This window comes from Polypterus senegalus, chromosome 12 (assembly GCF_016835505.1).
Source record: "Polypterus senegalus isolate Bchr_013 chromosome 12, ASM1683550v1, whole genome shotgun sequence".
NCBI lineage: Eukaryota > Metazoa > Chordata > Cladistia > Polypteriformes > Polypteridae > Polypterus > Polypterus senegalus.
In genome coordinates this window covers 107,741,550-107,760,099 of record NC_053165.1, presented here as the reverse complement: position 1 = coordinate 107,760,099, position 18,550 = coordinate 107,741,550, and the positions used below count along the sequence as shown (strand labels likewise).

At 38.2% G+C, this 18,550-nt stretch overlaps 1 protein-coding gene across 3 annotated transcripts in view; it reads left to right on the top strand.

Moving 5' to 3' along the window:
* Positions 1-18,550, top strand: part of ulk3 (unc-51 like kinase 3) — a 77,998-nt gene that overhangs the window by 18,193 nt on the left and 41,255 nt on the right. For all 3 annotated transcript variants that reach the window (XM_039773187.1, XM_039773186.1, XM_039773185.1), the window contains 3 exons: positions 2,253-2,358; positions 9,930-9,970; positions 16,215-16,317. In XM_039773187.1, coding sequence (XP_039629121.1) covers positions 2,253-2,358; positions 9,930-9,970; positions 16,215-16,317 — 250 coding nt within the window. The remainder of the gene's footprint in view (positions 1-2,252; positions 2,359-9,929; positions 9,971-16,214; positions 16,318-18,550) is intronic.

Below are 18,550 nucleotides of genomic sequence, written 5' to 3'. Positions count from 1 at the left end.
ATGTCACCTCTGTTCTTCTTTTCTTAAGAGTATTTTTTTTTTCTGGTAATGCCTCTTTCTCTGTCTTTCAGTTGTGTTTAGTGGGGACAGTTTACTTCTAGCTATGTAGCCTTTCAAGTTTTTCTTTCTTTTATAGGTTGAGATAATCTTGTAATATGTGGATATATTTATGCTTTTTGGTGCATTGGTGACATTTTCTGTCACCCTACAGTTTGCTGTTATGTTCAATTTGGAGTAGGAGATTATGGGTGGTTTTACATGCTTGTTGTCTCACTGTTTTTGTTCTATGACTATCTTATTACATGTCATAGAAAAGAAATGTGTGCCTGAATGTACATTGTACCTTGAATACAATTTTTGTGGCCTTCTCAAAGTCATGTCTCTCTGTTTAGATTTTATGAAATCCAATTATTTGTGATTTTATCAAACCCCAAAATGTGTGTTTGGATAGAGTGTTTTTTTGCAGAGCAGTACCTGTGTCTCTGTGTCTTTAAAATATATAATTTGAGTTCAGTTTATTTGTTTGGGGGAGTGCTGGGCCATTATTTGATGTTGTGTCCAGAAAGTTTACTTGTTGTAATGTTGATTCGCATTTTTTATATTTGGGTGGTATGTTTTCAGAATGCCTATATATTTTTCATATAAAATATTAGATTTCTGACTGACCAAAAGGGGAGAATGCTGTTTATTAATGCTGTTAATGAGGTGGCACCTTATATTATGGTAGCACTACATATTAGTCTCATCAAGAACTTTAAGACACTGTTTGATCACTTTAGAATACTGAGTGAAATGCTCTTTATTTTTCCCAAACCTTTTCATTGTCGCTGTCCTGGTACATAACCTGCTAAAACCAAAACTGTAACCATGAGACATTGTTTTAGCTGGAGATGGTTGAGTTACGGAACAGCAACATAATCAAGGCCAAGTTAGATGCAGTCTGTACAGCAATACACTGCAAAAAATTTGCCACTTACATTCTGATTACGTTTACTTCTACCTACACCTGTGAGATGAAATTTTTAATAATGAATCTAATTTAAAAAGTAGCATAGAAATTGCCTCACAAAGGAGGATCTCAGCCAGTGCAAGCACCTTACACTGAGCTCTCACAAGCCTGCCATTAGCGATGTCAGCCAACCCACTAATAAGTTAGACATTCATTATGTTTAGGGCCATAATATCTGCCCATTGTCTGTCTGTTTCTTTTTCTCAAAAAATACTAAAAATGAGAAGTTGATGGGGAAAATAAAGTAGACAAAGAAGGAAAATTTGTTTACTGCTGTTATAAAACAGTTACGATTAGCATCTGGGCATGCCTGCCTTGGCCCACTATTATTTTCCAAAAGTGGCCCTCAAGCTCATGACTTGGAGAATGGGATTTAATACAGTAGAAATGTATGTTAATTTATAGTGATCTCCCTCATGCCTTCCTCTTGATATGTCCTTGCTCAGTCTGACCTTTACTAGTCACTATTCACATCTCTCTTTTAAGTTTACATTGATATATATACCTTTGTAGCTCACCTCTTGCCATTGCAGTTCTTTTAATGCTTGTCAGTGACACATGCTGCTTCAAGATCCTTTTTGTTATACTAACTTCATTGGCAATTAGTTATCATTGATAACTGGATTTAAGTCAGGTATTTGAAATGCAAATCCACCAGCACTGGATTGAAGTGTTTTTGATTTTGCTTCTGTCTTGGAAAAATAGGTTAATCTTTTTTTCTATCCATTGATTTTCTAACCCACTAGTGCTGTTTATAGGTTTATAGGATCACTATTATCTTGTGCATTAAGTTTTTACCCAGCAACATAGGGCACAAAGTAAGACCCATCCCTTGGATGCCAATCCATTACAGGGTATGCTTATGCTCACACTGACTTACATTCAGATAGGTCCAGTTTAGAGTCACTAATTGACCCAACATGCACATCTTTGGAATGAGGGAGGAATACCAAAGTCCCCAGAGAAATCGACATACAGGGAGGTGAAGGATGTGTCAACCCCACACAGACTGACTTCAAACCCAGACTGTGTAACTGTGAAGCAGAAGTCTGCATGTACATTATAGTACAATAGCTAAGGGGACTTGAGCGGCTTAGATATGAGTCTCACAAGATTGCATTGAGCTGAGTAACAAAAATGCTTATCTTACTTATTTCCCTTTTAACAATTTATTAGGATTTTTAGTTTATATACATATATTTTCAAAAGGTTTTTGCAATTTTCATTTCTCTTTTTCTTACAGACTATGCTGGTTGTGGAAGCTGTTAGTAAAGATCAGTCTGGGGACTATGCAGCAGCTCTTTCATTGTACTGTCAGTCACTGGAACACTTTGTCCCTGCTGTTCATTGTAAGATTATATATTCACTTGGAGACAATGCTGTTTGTTTGCTTTATCATTCACTGAAGCTGATTAATATAGTGTTTTATATTGATTTTAAAGACTGAATTACTTTTGACATGTCGCATGTCATGCAGACACTCACTGCCACATCGAATTCAGATATGATCAGATTCTTCCCTTATCCATCTAAAGAATACAGAATGAAGATTTAGTATGAAGTAATCACTCAAAAGAATTTTAAGCATCTGAAAAGGTTAGTAGAGGTTCAGTATGTTTAAGTAATTGAGGACAGCATTCATAAGTGCAAGTCATCTCCTAAAGAATGTTTGCACTTTTCCTCTTAATATTAATCACATTTTTTCTTTATTTTAGTTTAATTTGTTTTCTACTTCTGTTATGATGAATGGGTTAGAATTGTTTGTATAAAAAATAAAGATAAATTGATGTGCCGTCAGTGTAGCAGAAAGTATCACAAATGACAGTTCATTAAATATTGATATTTCATTGGGTATTAATCCAATCAATACTATCAAAAGGTTAAGGATACTTGTGAATCCAAGATTGTCTAATTAATAAGAAAAAATGTTTTCATTTAACATTTGAAAATTGGACATTCCCAAAACTTGTGAATCAGGTTCCTGGTGACATCTCTCACAATTAGGGTCTGGAACCAGGTACATTTTAGATATACTACTTTGTGTTAAGTCTGATCATGCTTTGCGCAGATAGATAATGAATGTTTTTTTTTTATTGAGGCTGAATTTTACTGCTTCTTGCTAATGCTTTCTTAGATTATTTAGGGGTAGATTTTTTTAAATACTAGAAAGAAATTGAAAATGGAAGTTGTAAAATTATATACAGTGGTGCTAAATATTTACTTTTCAAAGTTGTTATTACAAAAGCAACTGTACTTTGTTGGATCACACAACAAAGTAAGTGAAACTAGGTGCTGAAATAACTGGATTTGAGTTTAATGAATTCAAGAATTAATTGTCAGGATAAGTGTTTGAGAGACTTTTAACAACATAGAGAAAAGAATTGTATTCAACTTGTTCAGTTACAGGTTAGTGAAATAATGCAATTATCACATTCAGTAATGGGAACTATTGTGACTTCATTCCATTCAGTTTTATAATTAGTCACTCATTCCGTCTTTAATTTAAAGTTATTTTGTTTTTTTTGGTTTCTTTCTTTACTTAGAAAGAGTGAGTGCCATACATAAGTGAAATTTCTCATCAGCTGCTACAGAGGCTTATAAGGATTGCATGGCAGGTTCTACAAATATACCACCAAATATAAAGAGATGTTTTTTGTCAGCTAGAGCTGTTTACATGACAGCTAAATGTTCTGGTGAGAAACTTGTCAACTGAATGAAGATAAATGCATTAGTGACATTGTAAACAAGTTAATAAACACTTGATCCAAGACAACAGTCTACTGCAAAGATCTGCTCTCAAACTGCCTTGTTGTAATTACTAGAAATAGAGCATAAAGGAAGAGTAGCTGTCCCTTCTAGTCAGCAGAATTTGGATGAATTCTCACTAAAGTGGAAAACCACCATACTTATTTTGGTTGATAAAGTATTACATAACATCCACTAGATGTCATCTGTCCCATAAAGGCGTATGATGAGTTGTATGAGAGGTTGGACACTAAGGAGGGAGAAAAGGACCTGTACCAATTGGCTGGACTGAGGGACCGAGCTGGGAAAGAGGTGCAGCAGGTTAGGGTGATCAAGGATAAAGATGGAAATGTAAAATAATACAGTGGAACCTCGATTATCCAGTCTTCAATTAACCGTGCATTCGATTATCCTGGATCGCCTAAAAAAAAAAACCACCAAGATTTCGCTGCCAAGAATTCCAACTTCAGGAATGTACACTTCGTGTGTCACAGCTTAAGTTTTCTTTGTCGATGGGTTTCTGAGAATTATTCTAAAAGGATTGAAAGTATAGCATTTGTGCACCAGCCAGGCGATCCCCTGCTGTGAAAAACCATTAGACTTAATCCGATGCAGAGGACTCGTTCCAAACACTCTCCCTCCCCTTTTTCCAAATTCCGACAACTGCTAGTCGTCTGTAAGTTTTGACATTTGTCTTCTGCTTCAACGCTTTTCTTGGAAAAGATTGTGTATGGGTCGTACCATCCGCGTAGGTGACGCCTTGTTCAGAGTTCATTCAGTTGGCATCCGCACCTCGAGGTTAGAAAGCGGCTTCGCGTAAGTTTGTACTGAAATGTCGGGGTCCAGTGCGGGAGTGAAAAGAAAAAGAGTTTTTTTGTCAGTTGCTACGAAACTGAAAATTGTTGAACGTGTGCCGAAAAGGGGGAATCAATTGCTAAGCTTTCATCGGAATTTAACATTGGAAATCAAACAGTGCGTAATATTGTTCGGAAGAAAGATGAACTCTACAAGTTCGTAACTTCATCCGATACATTTAACGGGACGAGTGCGTGCAAGACAACAAAGGGTTCAAAATTTGACGATCTGGATAACGCTGTGTTCGAATGGTTCAAGCAAAAACGTGCAGAGGAATGTCCTGTATCCGGGCCATTGCTGCTGTAAAAAGTGAAATGGTTTCACTGTGAGATGAAGATTCCAGAACCATTTGCTGCGTCTCAAGGATGGCTGCAATGTTTTAAATCTCACCATGGAATTAGACAGACAAGGTGAGAAACTAAGCAGTGATTCTGACACTGCAGCTCTCTACGTAACAGAATTTAAATGACTTGTCGAGGCTCATGATCTTTCACCTGATCATCTTTATAATGCTGACGAGACTGGTTTGTAATGGAAGACTTTGCTGTCAAAAATACTGGTATCAAAAAAAGAAAAGTCTGCTCCAGGTCAGAAGTCCAGTAAGGAACGAATAACAGTGCTATCATGCGCTAATGCAAGTGGTTCGCACAAATTGAAACTCGTATGCATTGGAAAGTCTAAGAATCCACGATCATTTCAGGGAACACAAATGCGCAATTTTCCTGTCCTTTACTACAATCAGACCAAAAGCATGGATGAACAGAGAGATTTTTAAAGATTGGTTTTCTGTTCGAGGCCATTTATGCTCCAAAAATTTGCCATAAAGAGCTGTGTTACTTTTGGACAACGCACCTTCCCTAGCGAAAATGTCCTGAAAACAAGCGATGACCAGATTTTCGTCGCATATCTTCCTCCAAACATGACGTTGCTTAAGCAACCTATGGACCAGGGCATCTTAGAAGCATTCAAGCGTTGTTACAGGAAATCTTTACTCCATTCAGTCTTGGAAGAAGATGGAGATCTCCTTGAGTTTTACAAGAAATGGACAATTAAGGACGCAATTTTCTCATGTTCAGAGAGTTGGGATGACATGCCGAACTTAACCTATCGAAAGTCATGGCGAAAAATTGTTCCCTGATGTGATGGATAGTGTTGAAAACGTCAATGACAGTGAAAGCCAAGAAATAACAGCGGCATCTCTTTTGGAGGAAATTCAAAATGTAATGGATTTGAAGACGTTGACAAAGAAAACATCGAAGAATGGCTACTCTCTGATAATGATCAGCCTGCATATCAAGTGAAACACAATGACGCCATTGCTGTGGAAGCGAAGTCAAGTGCAGAATTGCCAGAAGAAAGTGACAATGACGCGGTTGAAGACGAACCTTCAGAAAAGAAAGTTTCGCTTGCAAAAGTGCTAAATTGTGCCAAAACATTGCTAGACTTTCTTGAGCAGGAAGCAGATTCAAATTTTAGTGACATCCTAACACTTAGCAAACTCCACACGTCAATATAATTGAAGCGCTGCTAGAACACAAAGCAGCGTCTCCTGTCTTATTTTTTTGAAGAAAACTTCATAAACATCACAAGAAAGGTAAGAATTACATTGTACAGCACCTATTCTAGCATTTGCGAATTTTTAGAATTATTTTCAATTATCCGTGATTTTTGATTATCCGGATGACTGGCGCCGGTCATTAAACCGAATTATTGAGGTTCCACTGTAATAATAATAAAATTGGTGAGCCACAGCATGAAGTTATGGGAAAGAGTAGTGGAAGCTAGGTTAAGAAGTGAGGTGATGATTAGTGAGCAGCAGTATGGCTTCATGCCAAGAAAGAGCACCACAGATGCAATGTTTGCTCTGAGGATGTTGATGGAGAAGTTTAGAGAAGGCCAGAAGGAGCTGCATTGTGTCTTTGTGGACCTGGAGAACGCATATGACAGGGTGCCTTGAGAGGAGCTGTGGTATTGTATGAGGAAGTCGGGAGTGGCAGAGAAGTACGTAAGAGTTGTACAGGATATGTACGAGGGAAGTGTGACAGTGGTGAGGTCTGCGGTAGGATTAATGGAGTCCCCATGGACTATGATGTTTGCTGATGACATTGTGATCTGTAGTGATAGTAGGGAGCAGGTTGAGGAGACCCTGGAGAGGTGGAGATATGCTCTAGAGAGGAGAAGAATGAAGGTCAGTAGGAACAAGACAGAATACATGTGTGTAAATGAGAGGGAGTTCAGTGGAATGGTGAGGATGCAGAGAGTAGAGTTGGCGAAGGTGGATGAGTTTAAATACTTGGGATCAACAGTTCAGAGTAATGGGGATTGTGGAAGAGAGGTGTAAAAAAGAGAGTGCAGGCAAGGTGGAATGGGTGGAGAAGAGTGTCAGGAGTGATTTGTGACAGACGGGTATCAACAAGAGTGTAAGGGAAGGTCTACAGGACGGTAGTGAGACCAGCTATGTTATATGGGTTGGAGACGGTGGCACTGACCAGAAAGGAGGAGACAGAGCTGGAGATAGCAAAGGTAAAGATGCTAAGATTTGCACTGGTTGTGATGAGGATGGATAGGATTAGAAATAAGTACATTAGAGGGTCAGCTCAAGTTGGACGGTTGGGAAACAAAGTCAGAGAGGCGAGATTGTGTTGGTTTGGACATGTGCAGAGGAGAGATGCTGGTTATATTGGGAGAAGGATGCTAAGGATAGAGCTGCCAGGGAAGAGGAAAAGAGAAAGGCCTAAGCGACGGTTTATGGATGTGGTGAGAGAGGACATGCAGGTGATGGGTGTAACAGAACAAGATGCAGAAAGGTATGGAAGAAGATGGTCCTCTGTGGCAACCCCTAACGGGAGCAGCCGAAAGAAGAAGAAGATGGCATCTGTCCCATACAAGATTTGAAATTGGTTCTTTCAGGTTGTGAAGGTTTGCATGTACTGTACAGTATATCTTTGTGTAATATGGTTTGTACAATACACATGACTTCTTTCTCTACTTTATTAGATACAAATAGTGTTAGAGTTTTCAGTGTAGCCAAGTTGGACTATTTAAAACCATGCTAAAACCAATTTCATAGAAATTAGTAGATTATCCTCTTTTTTTGTTTATTTCATTATAATCTCATGGATTTGTACAGCCTAGTTCTTTGCGGTTATCTGAACTCATAGTATGGTACATGTTAATGTATTTTGGTTATTTTCCAACATCGTTTTCAGTATACTGTTTAAAAAGTCTGGTAGTTATTCTACCTGGTTTTCTTCCTTCCTTACTGCATTATTGGTACCATATCATTTAAAACTGTTGTATAATCCACCTGTTCATTCAACCTATAACCATCATATCCAGTTTTTAAATCATGGGGAGTCAGTGTGCGAAAGATGTAAGGAATAAATAAATTCTGGATGGGGTGCCTTAACATCCCACAACCCACTATCACACACACCCATACTTGCTTATACTTGGTCAATTCAGAATTTACATTTAACTTTACATGTACTTCCTTTGGATAGACGGAGACATGTGGAAACACCAGTGCACAGGACAAAATATAAAATATTCCAAAATGTTCTTCCTATACCAAAGGACCTGAGCTGCCTTGGGGAATGGAGATAAATCTAGCCGTTTATAACCCAGTACAGATTTTTGTCAAGGTGCTGTACCACATACATACATACTATACATAGCTTAGTCGCTTGAACCTTTACATCTTGAATGTAGACCGGAATAAGAACAGTTTTGATATTATTTTGCTAATGTGGAGCTACAGATGGTTTGATAAGCACTTGTCAACAAAGTTATTCACTGGACTTATGTATTCCTCCTTCTACTCACCACCTTTACACCCCATGATTGCAGAGTCATCTAAGGGCTCATTTATACTTCACGCTCAGAACGCGTACGCGTCCGCATCATGGCTGCCACGCGTTCCCAGCGTTCATTTCACGCGTCCTCTGAGCAGGTCCTCAGAAATTAACGCGACGCGTGCGCGAGTTGCAGTACCAGCAAAAGTCGGGGCGAGTGTGCTAAAAGTCGGAACGTGACGCCAGAGTCTCTGTTTACTATCTACATGTGACAGCAAGCCTCTATGGAGATCCTTCGATGGATGGATGCGCGCTTTGCTGTTTGATGAATGGTTCAAAGTGTTGAAGCAAAATGCCGACATACAGATGCATTCGTGGTGCTTTTATATTCAAGCGTCGCATATTCCCGATCGTAATGACACGATACATTTTAAAAGTCTCACATACCATCTTTTGTGTCGTCTTTTTAAATTTTTTTATTTTTGCAACTTAACAACAGCAACACAATGTATAGCGTTATATTTGAACCACTGAGAAAAAAATAAAGGACACGGTGAAAACGTGTATTTTGTGATTTAAAGTGGAAATTTCGGCTTTAATCTCGAATTGTCCACTTTAACCTCGTAGTTTACTTTATCATTAAAGCAGACGGTCGTAAACGTCATCCCAGTTTTTAATCGCTACGAGCTTCTTGGACCTGACAGCTGCGGCAAGCAGCAAAAGATCACCACACAGAACACATTAAATGTCTGATATTCCAACTCTCTGCACATTTAGAATCTTTAGATTCATACTTGATATCACTTTCATGATGAAATGCATTAAAGTTTGTATGTTACATTTTACATATAATTTCGTTTAAATAATGAATACTGTTAATAATTACACACATGGGGTGACACGGTGGAGCAGTAGCACTGCTGTCTTGCAGGGAGTTACGTTGCTGGTATTTCCTGCTTGTATTCCACACTGTGCTCCGGTTTCCTTCCAAAGATAAGCAGATTTGGGGATTTGGTGCCGCTAAAATGACGCTAGTGTATGTGTGCTTGTATTCACCTTGCGATGAGCGGAGACCTCGTCCAGGGATTGTTTCTCAGTCGTGCCCAATGCTTGTTGGAATGGACACATCCCTGGATTGATGGATTTAATCAATAAACATCCTTTTCACAGATATTGCGGTAAGGTGTTATCGGAATTTAATAGGCGATTTAGGCAATTCACAACACAGAGAAGCCAAACATGTCCTCACCGTGATAATATCTCACACTGCCACCTGGTGGACTCCTCCAGATTTACGTAAAGTACGCGCGCAAGTATAAACACTTCAACGCTTGCGTAGCAGGAGCGTCCGCTGCAGCATGCGTCGCGTGAAGTATAAATGAGCCCTTAGGCCCTCTTTAGGTTTCATGTCACAGAAATTTATTTTTGTCTGAAATGTATTGGGTTAGAAGGAAAAAAGGAACAGTTCCTTGGGTTTTTGGTAATTTATATATTTATAATATGTTTCCAATATTATTCTTCTCTAGATGAAACTGATGCCCAGCGTAAAGAAGCTATCAGGAAAAAGGTTAGTATAACTGCATTTTCATTGCTTTTAAAATGCAGGACCTGAGAAAATCCTTTACTTATTATTACTTATAACCAATTTAGGCTACATCTCAGTGTTGCGAAACTAAACATGGAAACTTATTTGAAACAGTTTTTTGTGATTTACTGTAGAATTCCGTTAAGTTTATTATTTAAAGCCTTTATAATAAGACATCTTTCCCCACAGGAAGAATACGAAAGCAAATAATATCAAAATGTCAAGAAGCATTCAAATAGTTGTTAGAACATGGCAACTTTATTCTGAACCTTTTGCTTTCATTGTAAATGAGGAAATTAATCTTTCATTCATTCGTTTTTGGTAAATGTACCACTTCATATTACTACATTTAGCCAGTATAAAAAAACATTCTCCAAAATATGTATTTTTAAAACCTTGAAAATGTATTTTTTTTAAATAATTTTATTGAAATCACACAACATTCCATACAAATAGATTAATTTTACAAAAATAGGATTGAAAACAAATCAACCCCCACCCCTGAGAAAGAGAGCATGGGCAGCAGAATAAAACTTAAAGCTAGTAAGAATAAGTAAATAGATGAATGAATAAGTGAATAAAGATAAATGGAGAAGAAAAAGAAATGGGGAGAGAATCTGCTTCCCCTGTGCTTTAAAAGCTTATTCTGAAATGTTATTGATTAGATCCTGCCAGGTTTTGAAAAATTTCTGTGAGAATTTGATTTTTTCCAATTTCAAATAATATATAACATCAGTTACCCATTGACTTTAAAGAGGAGAGTTAGGATTCTTTCAGTTTAGGAGAATAAGTCTGCATGCCAATAGTGTAGCAAAGACAATCACAGTTTGTTTGTCCTTCTCCACTTTAAGCCCCTCTGGGAGTACACCGAACACAGCTGTTAATGGGTTAAGAGGGATTGCGACACCAAGGCTGTCTGAAAGGCATTTAAAAATTTTGGTCCAGAATGATATTAATTTGGTACAGGCTCAAAACATGTGACCCAGTGAGGCTGGAACTTGATTGCAGCGTTCGCAGGTTGGATCTTGCCCTGGAAACATTTTGGACAATTTTAAATGAAACAGATGTGCCAGATATATAATTTTAAGTTGAATAATTGTATGCTTTGTACATGTGGAGCTCGAGTGAATTCTCGGCATTGCTACCTTCCACTCTTTTTCTGAGATGTTTACTGAGAGATCCTTTTCCCACTGTCCTCTTGGATCTTTGATAGGGAGGGACTGTAAAATGGTTTTATATATTGCAGAAATGCTGTCTGAGTCCTTGAAACTGAGCAATATTTTTTCCAGCATAGAGGGAGGTGGAAGGTGAGGAAAATTGGACAGGTTCTATTTAACAAAGTTTCTAATTTAAAGGTAGTGAAAGAAATGTGTTGCTAGAAAGTTACATTTAGAATGTAATTGTTTGTAGGATGCAAAGACATTGTCTATGTACAGACCTCTAAGTGATTTAGTCCTAAATGTCTTCCAGGCATTTAAAACTACACATGTTTGCGAGGGTTGAAAAAAGTGGTTCTCTTGCAGAGGTGCCACCGATAAAGAATTCTCTATCTTAAAATGCTTCCTACATTGGTTCCATATTCTGAGTGAGTGAAGCATAATTGGGTTGTTAGTATATTGTATTTTAAGTAAAATTCAACATTGAAGTGATTGTGTTAAACAGCCAGGTTACATTTATTGATCCATCCATCCTTCCATTTTCTTAACCTGCAAATCATGAGCAGGATGTTGGGGAAGCTGGAACCTACCCTAGCAAGCATTAGATACAATGCAGGAACAATCCTTGGACAATACTCCAGCCCATAAATCAACTAAATATATGTGCTTGACTTATTAACATTATTATTTAGTGTTGTTTTTGTCACACATTTTCTGGACCCATTTAAATTGCATAGAGCTGTTTGAAGTAGACACCTATTTCAGTAAGATTTGGTTCAACCCTGAATTGAGTGGAGGGCTCACTCATACAGGAATAGAGTAGGTTTAATCTGCATTCAATTGCGATCAAAACTGAAACACCAGAGGAAATCGACATAATATCTGGGAGAATATGCAAACTATGAATTTAAAGACCTAGGAAATAAAGTTGATTGCTCTTTTGTGAAATTTAACATTTGATACTGCATATTTTTGTGATCCTTAAATATAAAGCTAGATATAAAGTGCTATACAGCTATAATAATAAAAGGCAAAGCCCTCACTGACTGACTGACTGACTCACTCACTCACTCACTTACTCACTCACTCATCACTAATCCTCCAACTTCCCATGTAGGTAGAAGGCTGAAATTTGGCAGGCTTATTCCTTACAGCTTACTTACAAAAGTTAAGCAGGTTTTATTTCGAAATTCTACACGTAACGGTCACAACGGTCGATAACGGTCAACAACGTCCGCCATGTTGAACTTTCTTATTTATGGTCCCATCTTCACGAAATTTGGTAGGCGGCTTCCCTGCGCTAACCGAAACCAATGTACTTACTTATTTTGATGGTATGATGCCACTGTCGGCCGCCATATTGAACTTTCCAACGTCACCAATTTTCAAACTTCCTGTGTAGGTAGAAGGCTGACCCCATCTTCACAAAATTTGGTAGGTGGCTTCCCTGCGCTAACCAAAACCGATGTACGTACTTATTTCGGTGGTATGACGCCACTGTTGGCCGCCATATTCAATTTTCCAAACGTCACTAACTCTCCAACTTCCCGTGTAGGTAGAAGGCTGAAATTTGGCAGGCCCATTCCTTACAGCTTACTTACAAAAGTTAAGCAGGTTTCATTTCAAAATTCTATGCGTAACGGTCATAACAGTCAACAACGTCCACCATATTGAACTTTCTTATTCATGGCCCCATCTTCACAAAATTTGGTAGGCGGCTTCCTTGCGCTAACCGAAACCAATGTACATACTTATTTTGGTGGTATGACGCCACTGTCAGCCGCCATATTGAACTTTCCAACGTCACTAATTCTCCAACTTCCCGTGTAGGTAGAAGGCTGAAATTTTATACTTATTTCGGTGGTATGATGCCACTGTCGGCCACCATATTGAACTTTTAACGGAAACCGATATCCGTTCTTATTTCGTTGGTATAACACCACTGTCGGCTGCCATATTGAACTTTCCATCGTCACTAATTCTCCAACTTCCCGTGTAGGTAGAAGGCTGAAATTTGGCAGGCTCATTCCTTACAGCTTACTTACAACAGTTAAGCAGGTTTAATTTCGAAATTCTACGCGTAACAGTCATAACGGTCAACAACGTCCGCCATGTTGAACTTTCTTATTTACGGCCCCATCTTCACGAAATTTGGTAGGCGGCTTCCCTGAGCTAACCGAAACCAATGTATGTACAGTACTTATTTCAGTGGTATGACGCAACTGTCAGCCGCCATGTTGAACTTTCCAACATCACTAATTCTCCAACTTCCCGTGTAGGTAGAAGGCTGAAATTTGGCTGGCTCATTCCTTACAGCTTACTTACATAAGTTAAGCAGGTTTCATTTCGAAATTCTATGCGTAATGGTCATAACGGTCAACAACCTCCGCCATGTTGAACTTTCTAATTTATGGCCCCATCTTCTCGAAATTTGGTAGGCTGCTTCCCTGAACTAAATGAAACCAATTTACGTACTTGTTTCGGTGGTATGATGCCACTGTCGGCCGCCATATTGAACTTTTCAACAGTCTTTGTTACTTATGGGCCCATCTTCAAGAAATTTGGTACACGGGTTCCCAACGCTAACTGAATCCTACTTACGTACATATATATGTCCATAGCCTGCACCTCGGTCACCGTGTGAGGTGGCGTTGGGTCCCCCATCTCAACGCCTCCCACGTTGTTGGCTGCCTGCCTATATAAGGCTGTCCGTCGCTCCGGTCTCTACATTCCCTTCCTTGCTTCGCCACGGGATTCACGTCTCCCTACTAATAACTACAGCCTTTTTGTTTAATCCACGGCTTCTCCGCTGTTTTATTGTTTATTTATTACAATTATAGTTATTGTGTAGGTATTTTAGACTTACTTTACATTGCTCAGGTACCCATTTCCTTTATCATTCCAACCCCCATTACAATGTCTATCGAGATGATCACTATCGATCAAAGAACTGTCACTTACCGAGTGGTTTCCATGCCCGGAGATGGCACCTACCTTTTCCATTCTCTTTGTTACATATTGCACGGCCATATCAGGCTCACTCTTGATATCCGGAGGAACATTCTGTCTTATGTATTGAATGACTGGGACAGGTTCAAGGTGTGGACTGATGACGGTACAGGAGATAATTATACTACACAGGAGCACTAGAAAGAGTGAAATGCTTAAGCTCTTCACCTATGGTTCTAGTTGATGGCTGCCGCTGAATTGTTCGGTTGTCGCTTTCAAGTGTACCGAAATGGCCAAATATTTTACACCTTTCGAAACCGCCAATGCCTCTTAGACATCTTAGATTGACAGGTGACAATTTCAGTAGTGGACACTTTGATGTTTATGAATGTTTAAACTCTCAAAAGCTGGATGCGATTTTATCGATGAAACCGGTTGTGTGCTTACAACGCTTGACAGATGCCTAATGTCTCTTCAACACAAGTCCTGCAAATACTGTCGTAATTGAAACAAACCATGAAACTCAAAACGATTATGACAGCAGCAATCCAAGCTGTGAGATTTTAAACAAGATTACTGTTCACATGGCCAACTGTAAGTTACATGCTCAAGAGTAAGCTCCGCGCACAAATTGGTCATGTTACAACCGGAGGGCCGAACTGACAACATGGTATACAAAGAGATCCTTAACAAATAATTATTGGCATATTTTCCCTCAGTTTAAAAAGGTTTAATTTTCTTCTTAATAAAAATTTTTATGCAGTACTTCGCTGCTGCGAAGCGCGGGTATTTTGCTAGTACTTCAATAAATGTCAAATATTTTAACAGGTTCTCGTAATCTTTCAATCTCTTATGTATAACATGAATAAACTGTGCCCTTATCACTGGATTTATGTTTTTTGTTGTCAGTTGTCATTATTAAACCATCATGCAAGCTGTTGACTCTCAGAAACATGTCTTCTGATTCTGTTGTGGCTTTGGGTCTGCCAGATCTGTCCCTGTTAGAGTTTCCTCCAGTTTGTAGGTTTCTTTTGATGGTATGGGAAACTGTACTCACTGAGACTTGTGAGTTTCTTTATAATTTCTATAAAGGAAAGACCTTCAAGGATTATAATTGTCTGTCTTCTTTTATTATTTGCCTTTTTCTTGCCATTATGATAGAAATATACAGTGCAGTATTGTCCAAATAATGCTTCTGAGGATGTAGCAACAAATGTTTTTATGCAGACAGAGGTTATGTAAGTAATCAACAAATCTTAGGACACGTAAAGAAACTGTTTGCATCAACTTTCAAAGCTTAATTAAATTTCATTTCTACAGAAAAGCTGTTAATCCTTTACTTGTTTCCTGAAAAAAAAATATTATAGAACTCTGAAAAACATATTTTCAGTTTATGGTAACCTAAACTTTTTTTAACCTCTAGAAATTAACAACTTGCTTTTATTCACAGGACTTGAACTGCTTAAATTTCAGTACAAACAGTGTGGGGAAAAGATGGGTGTTCTAAATCTTTGACCAGTAGTGTGTGTGTTTGTCTGTTGTAGAAGACCAGTCCGGCTATAGACAGACACTGCGACACACAATGTCCAAACACAAGCACCGTTCTCTTCCACCAGACTCTGGCTCACTGAATGGAGTGAGGCGGCCCCTTTTATGTTGCACCCGAATGTGCTCCTGGTGTGCCTCGTTGAACATCCTGCAGCACTTCCTGGTGTGGGGAAGTGCTGCATGGGCACCCGGAAGCACTCCAGGTGCCTTTGGTTCCTCTTCTGGCAGCACTTCCTGGTGTGGTAGAAGTGCTGCCATCCAGGGCTCCAGGATCATCCAGGCGACCCCTGGTGGTGGCCACGGACCCCAACAGGGTTGAGCTTCCAAGCTCCCAATCCGTGTCCCAGATGTAATCCAGGGGGGGGGGTTGCCCTCTTGTGCCTCGTGGAAGATGTTAGCCCTCTCCCGGTCCTTCCCTTCTCCAGATGTCCTGGTGGGGCAAGGTGCCCAGTTGTCTGCCACAATGTATGTGTATAAATGTTTTTCTTACTATTTGTAAATGATTCTGTAAAAGGAATCCCATTAGTAAGATATAGAATAATATACACATGATTCATTTTCTTTCTTTAAAGGTAAAACAGTACATCTCTCGCGCAGAGGACTTGAAAGCATTGGTTGCATCAAATAACAAGATAAGCTTTGCCCAAGCAAAAACTACGCGTGACCTTTTAAAAGGTGAGCCTTTACAATTTTTACTGTTTTTCATATTAGGGTGAATAAAGTAACACCAATCTCTTCACAAAAAAGGGTCTCTTTAGTTCAGTGTGCATGATATTTGGATTTAAATCAGGGAAGTGACTTGTCCAAATCTTTGTACTTAAGAATTAATTCTTCCAGTTGAAGTACATTTTATCTCATTGACTCTGTGGAAACTTCCTTATGTATAGTGTTACCTCTGTAAGTTGCTGGCGAAGTGATAGCTCAGTAATGTACTACATAGCTGTTTATTGAGGGCATCACCACAGGATATAGTACATGGTAGACTGCATAGATAACCTGTAAACTGTTGTGCAGTTGTGGCAGTGCAAGTATCTCATGGTCACTATGATTTAACTCTGTCTCCTTGTCCTGTTTTTAAGTCTAATATCTGACTTTCTGTAATAAAAGATAGAGCATAAAAGACATTCTAAGCTTACCATGTGTGTTCCTGAAAATTTTGAATGCTAAAATATACATGTAAACTATATATACATCTATGTATACATTTTCTGAAGCTGCTTATCCTGTACAGGGTCACTTAGAGTGCCTGTCCCAACAGTAACTAACCACATATACTTGGCATAGACCTCTATGTCTTGTTAAATTCAAACAAGATCATCACATTAATTGTACTGACTATTGACTTGAAATGCAAATCTGATAATATTACAGTGTAGAAGAACTGCCCTTGATATTGCTTTTTAGTAATCCATCCCAAAGTCTTTTGGCTCCAAACAAAATATAATCGCTTTCCAGTCTTATTTGATCCAGTAGCCATCTGCTGTTTTAACCTGCTGATGCTGGGTCATATAAGGAAATGACCACTAACTGATACATTCATGTGTCATCAAATGAAAGATGATGATGGCTCTGCAGCACCTGAGAACTATCTCTTTTATGACTCTAGGTACTTGAATTTTACTGAATTTATTATGACATCAAATATGTGTCTATGAATATTTTACTCTAATTTTAATATTGTTCACCATTAGCATCTGGCATGACTCTTGCCCTTTGACTAGCTAAGTTTTAGTCCCTGACCTAACAGCTCAATTTCAGAACAGATGCATAAGTAACCCAACTGTCAGAGCTAGAGAAGATCTTGTATAACCCAACCAGATAAAAGCAAGTGGAAAACCAAGGTATATGTTTTATTGGCATTTTAGTTGTAGATAAAACTAACCATAATTGCCTAGTTTGATTGGCACTACACTTTAACCAAAGTACTTGTAATCAGGAATTCTTCCTCTTGTCTACTCGCAGAGCTCTTTCTTTTATACTGCAATACTGTCAGTTGTTTTTTGCTTCATTTTTAAAGGTGGAACCTTTCACAAAACAGCACTTTTCACTGTTTTTTTTTTAATTTCAGTGTTTGTATAGTTGAATGAAAGCCATATTTTCTTTTATCTTGTTTCTTTACTGACAAATCACACTATCATTTCAATTTTTTCTTCTTCCTCTCATTGTATTGGAAACTAACAATTTGTGGTAGCTGGCTGTTGCAGAAGGGTGTTTTAAAACTGGCAATAATGGACATTTTTATCTATTTTGCATTGTATTAACAAAATGCCTTACTAAAGTTCTTACTGTTTCAGAAAAGCTACAATTCACCATTTTGATATTTTGAAATATTCTTCTGCTTTCATAATGCATTTTGAGACGTATGTGTTTATACCCAATCTAAAATCTTCCTGTCTTATAATATTTAAAATCATAAATAGCAGAGATCATTACATTTGTTTCTAAATTTTTTCTAAATATGTTTTTGTAAAATGAATTAAGAAATGTGTTTTCACTTTCAAGCTTTGAATTAGGGAAGTTTCCTGTATAACCAAACAAATTTGAAAAGCATAATTTTTAGTTTGGAGAAGACAGGCAAACCTGTTATTTTATTTAAACCAAGGGAAAATCTTCTGTTGCATCAGTGGCACAGCAAATTCAACATACAGCTCTCTACTTCCTAAGCTTATATAAATGTCTATCACATGATATTTCTCCCTTTGTGTTTCAACATTATGTTTTTGCTTTTGTTGCATTTCTTTCAAACCCACACTATATTTAGAAATATTGCGTAGCACACTGTGCTTAGTAAGAATACATTGAATTAGATCTAAATTTTCTTTTTTTTCCTTGTGATGTTTTGCCTGTTTTTGTTGTAGGTCTGTAATGTTTTTGAATGCTTGACATTTCTTATTTTTCCATCACCTTG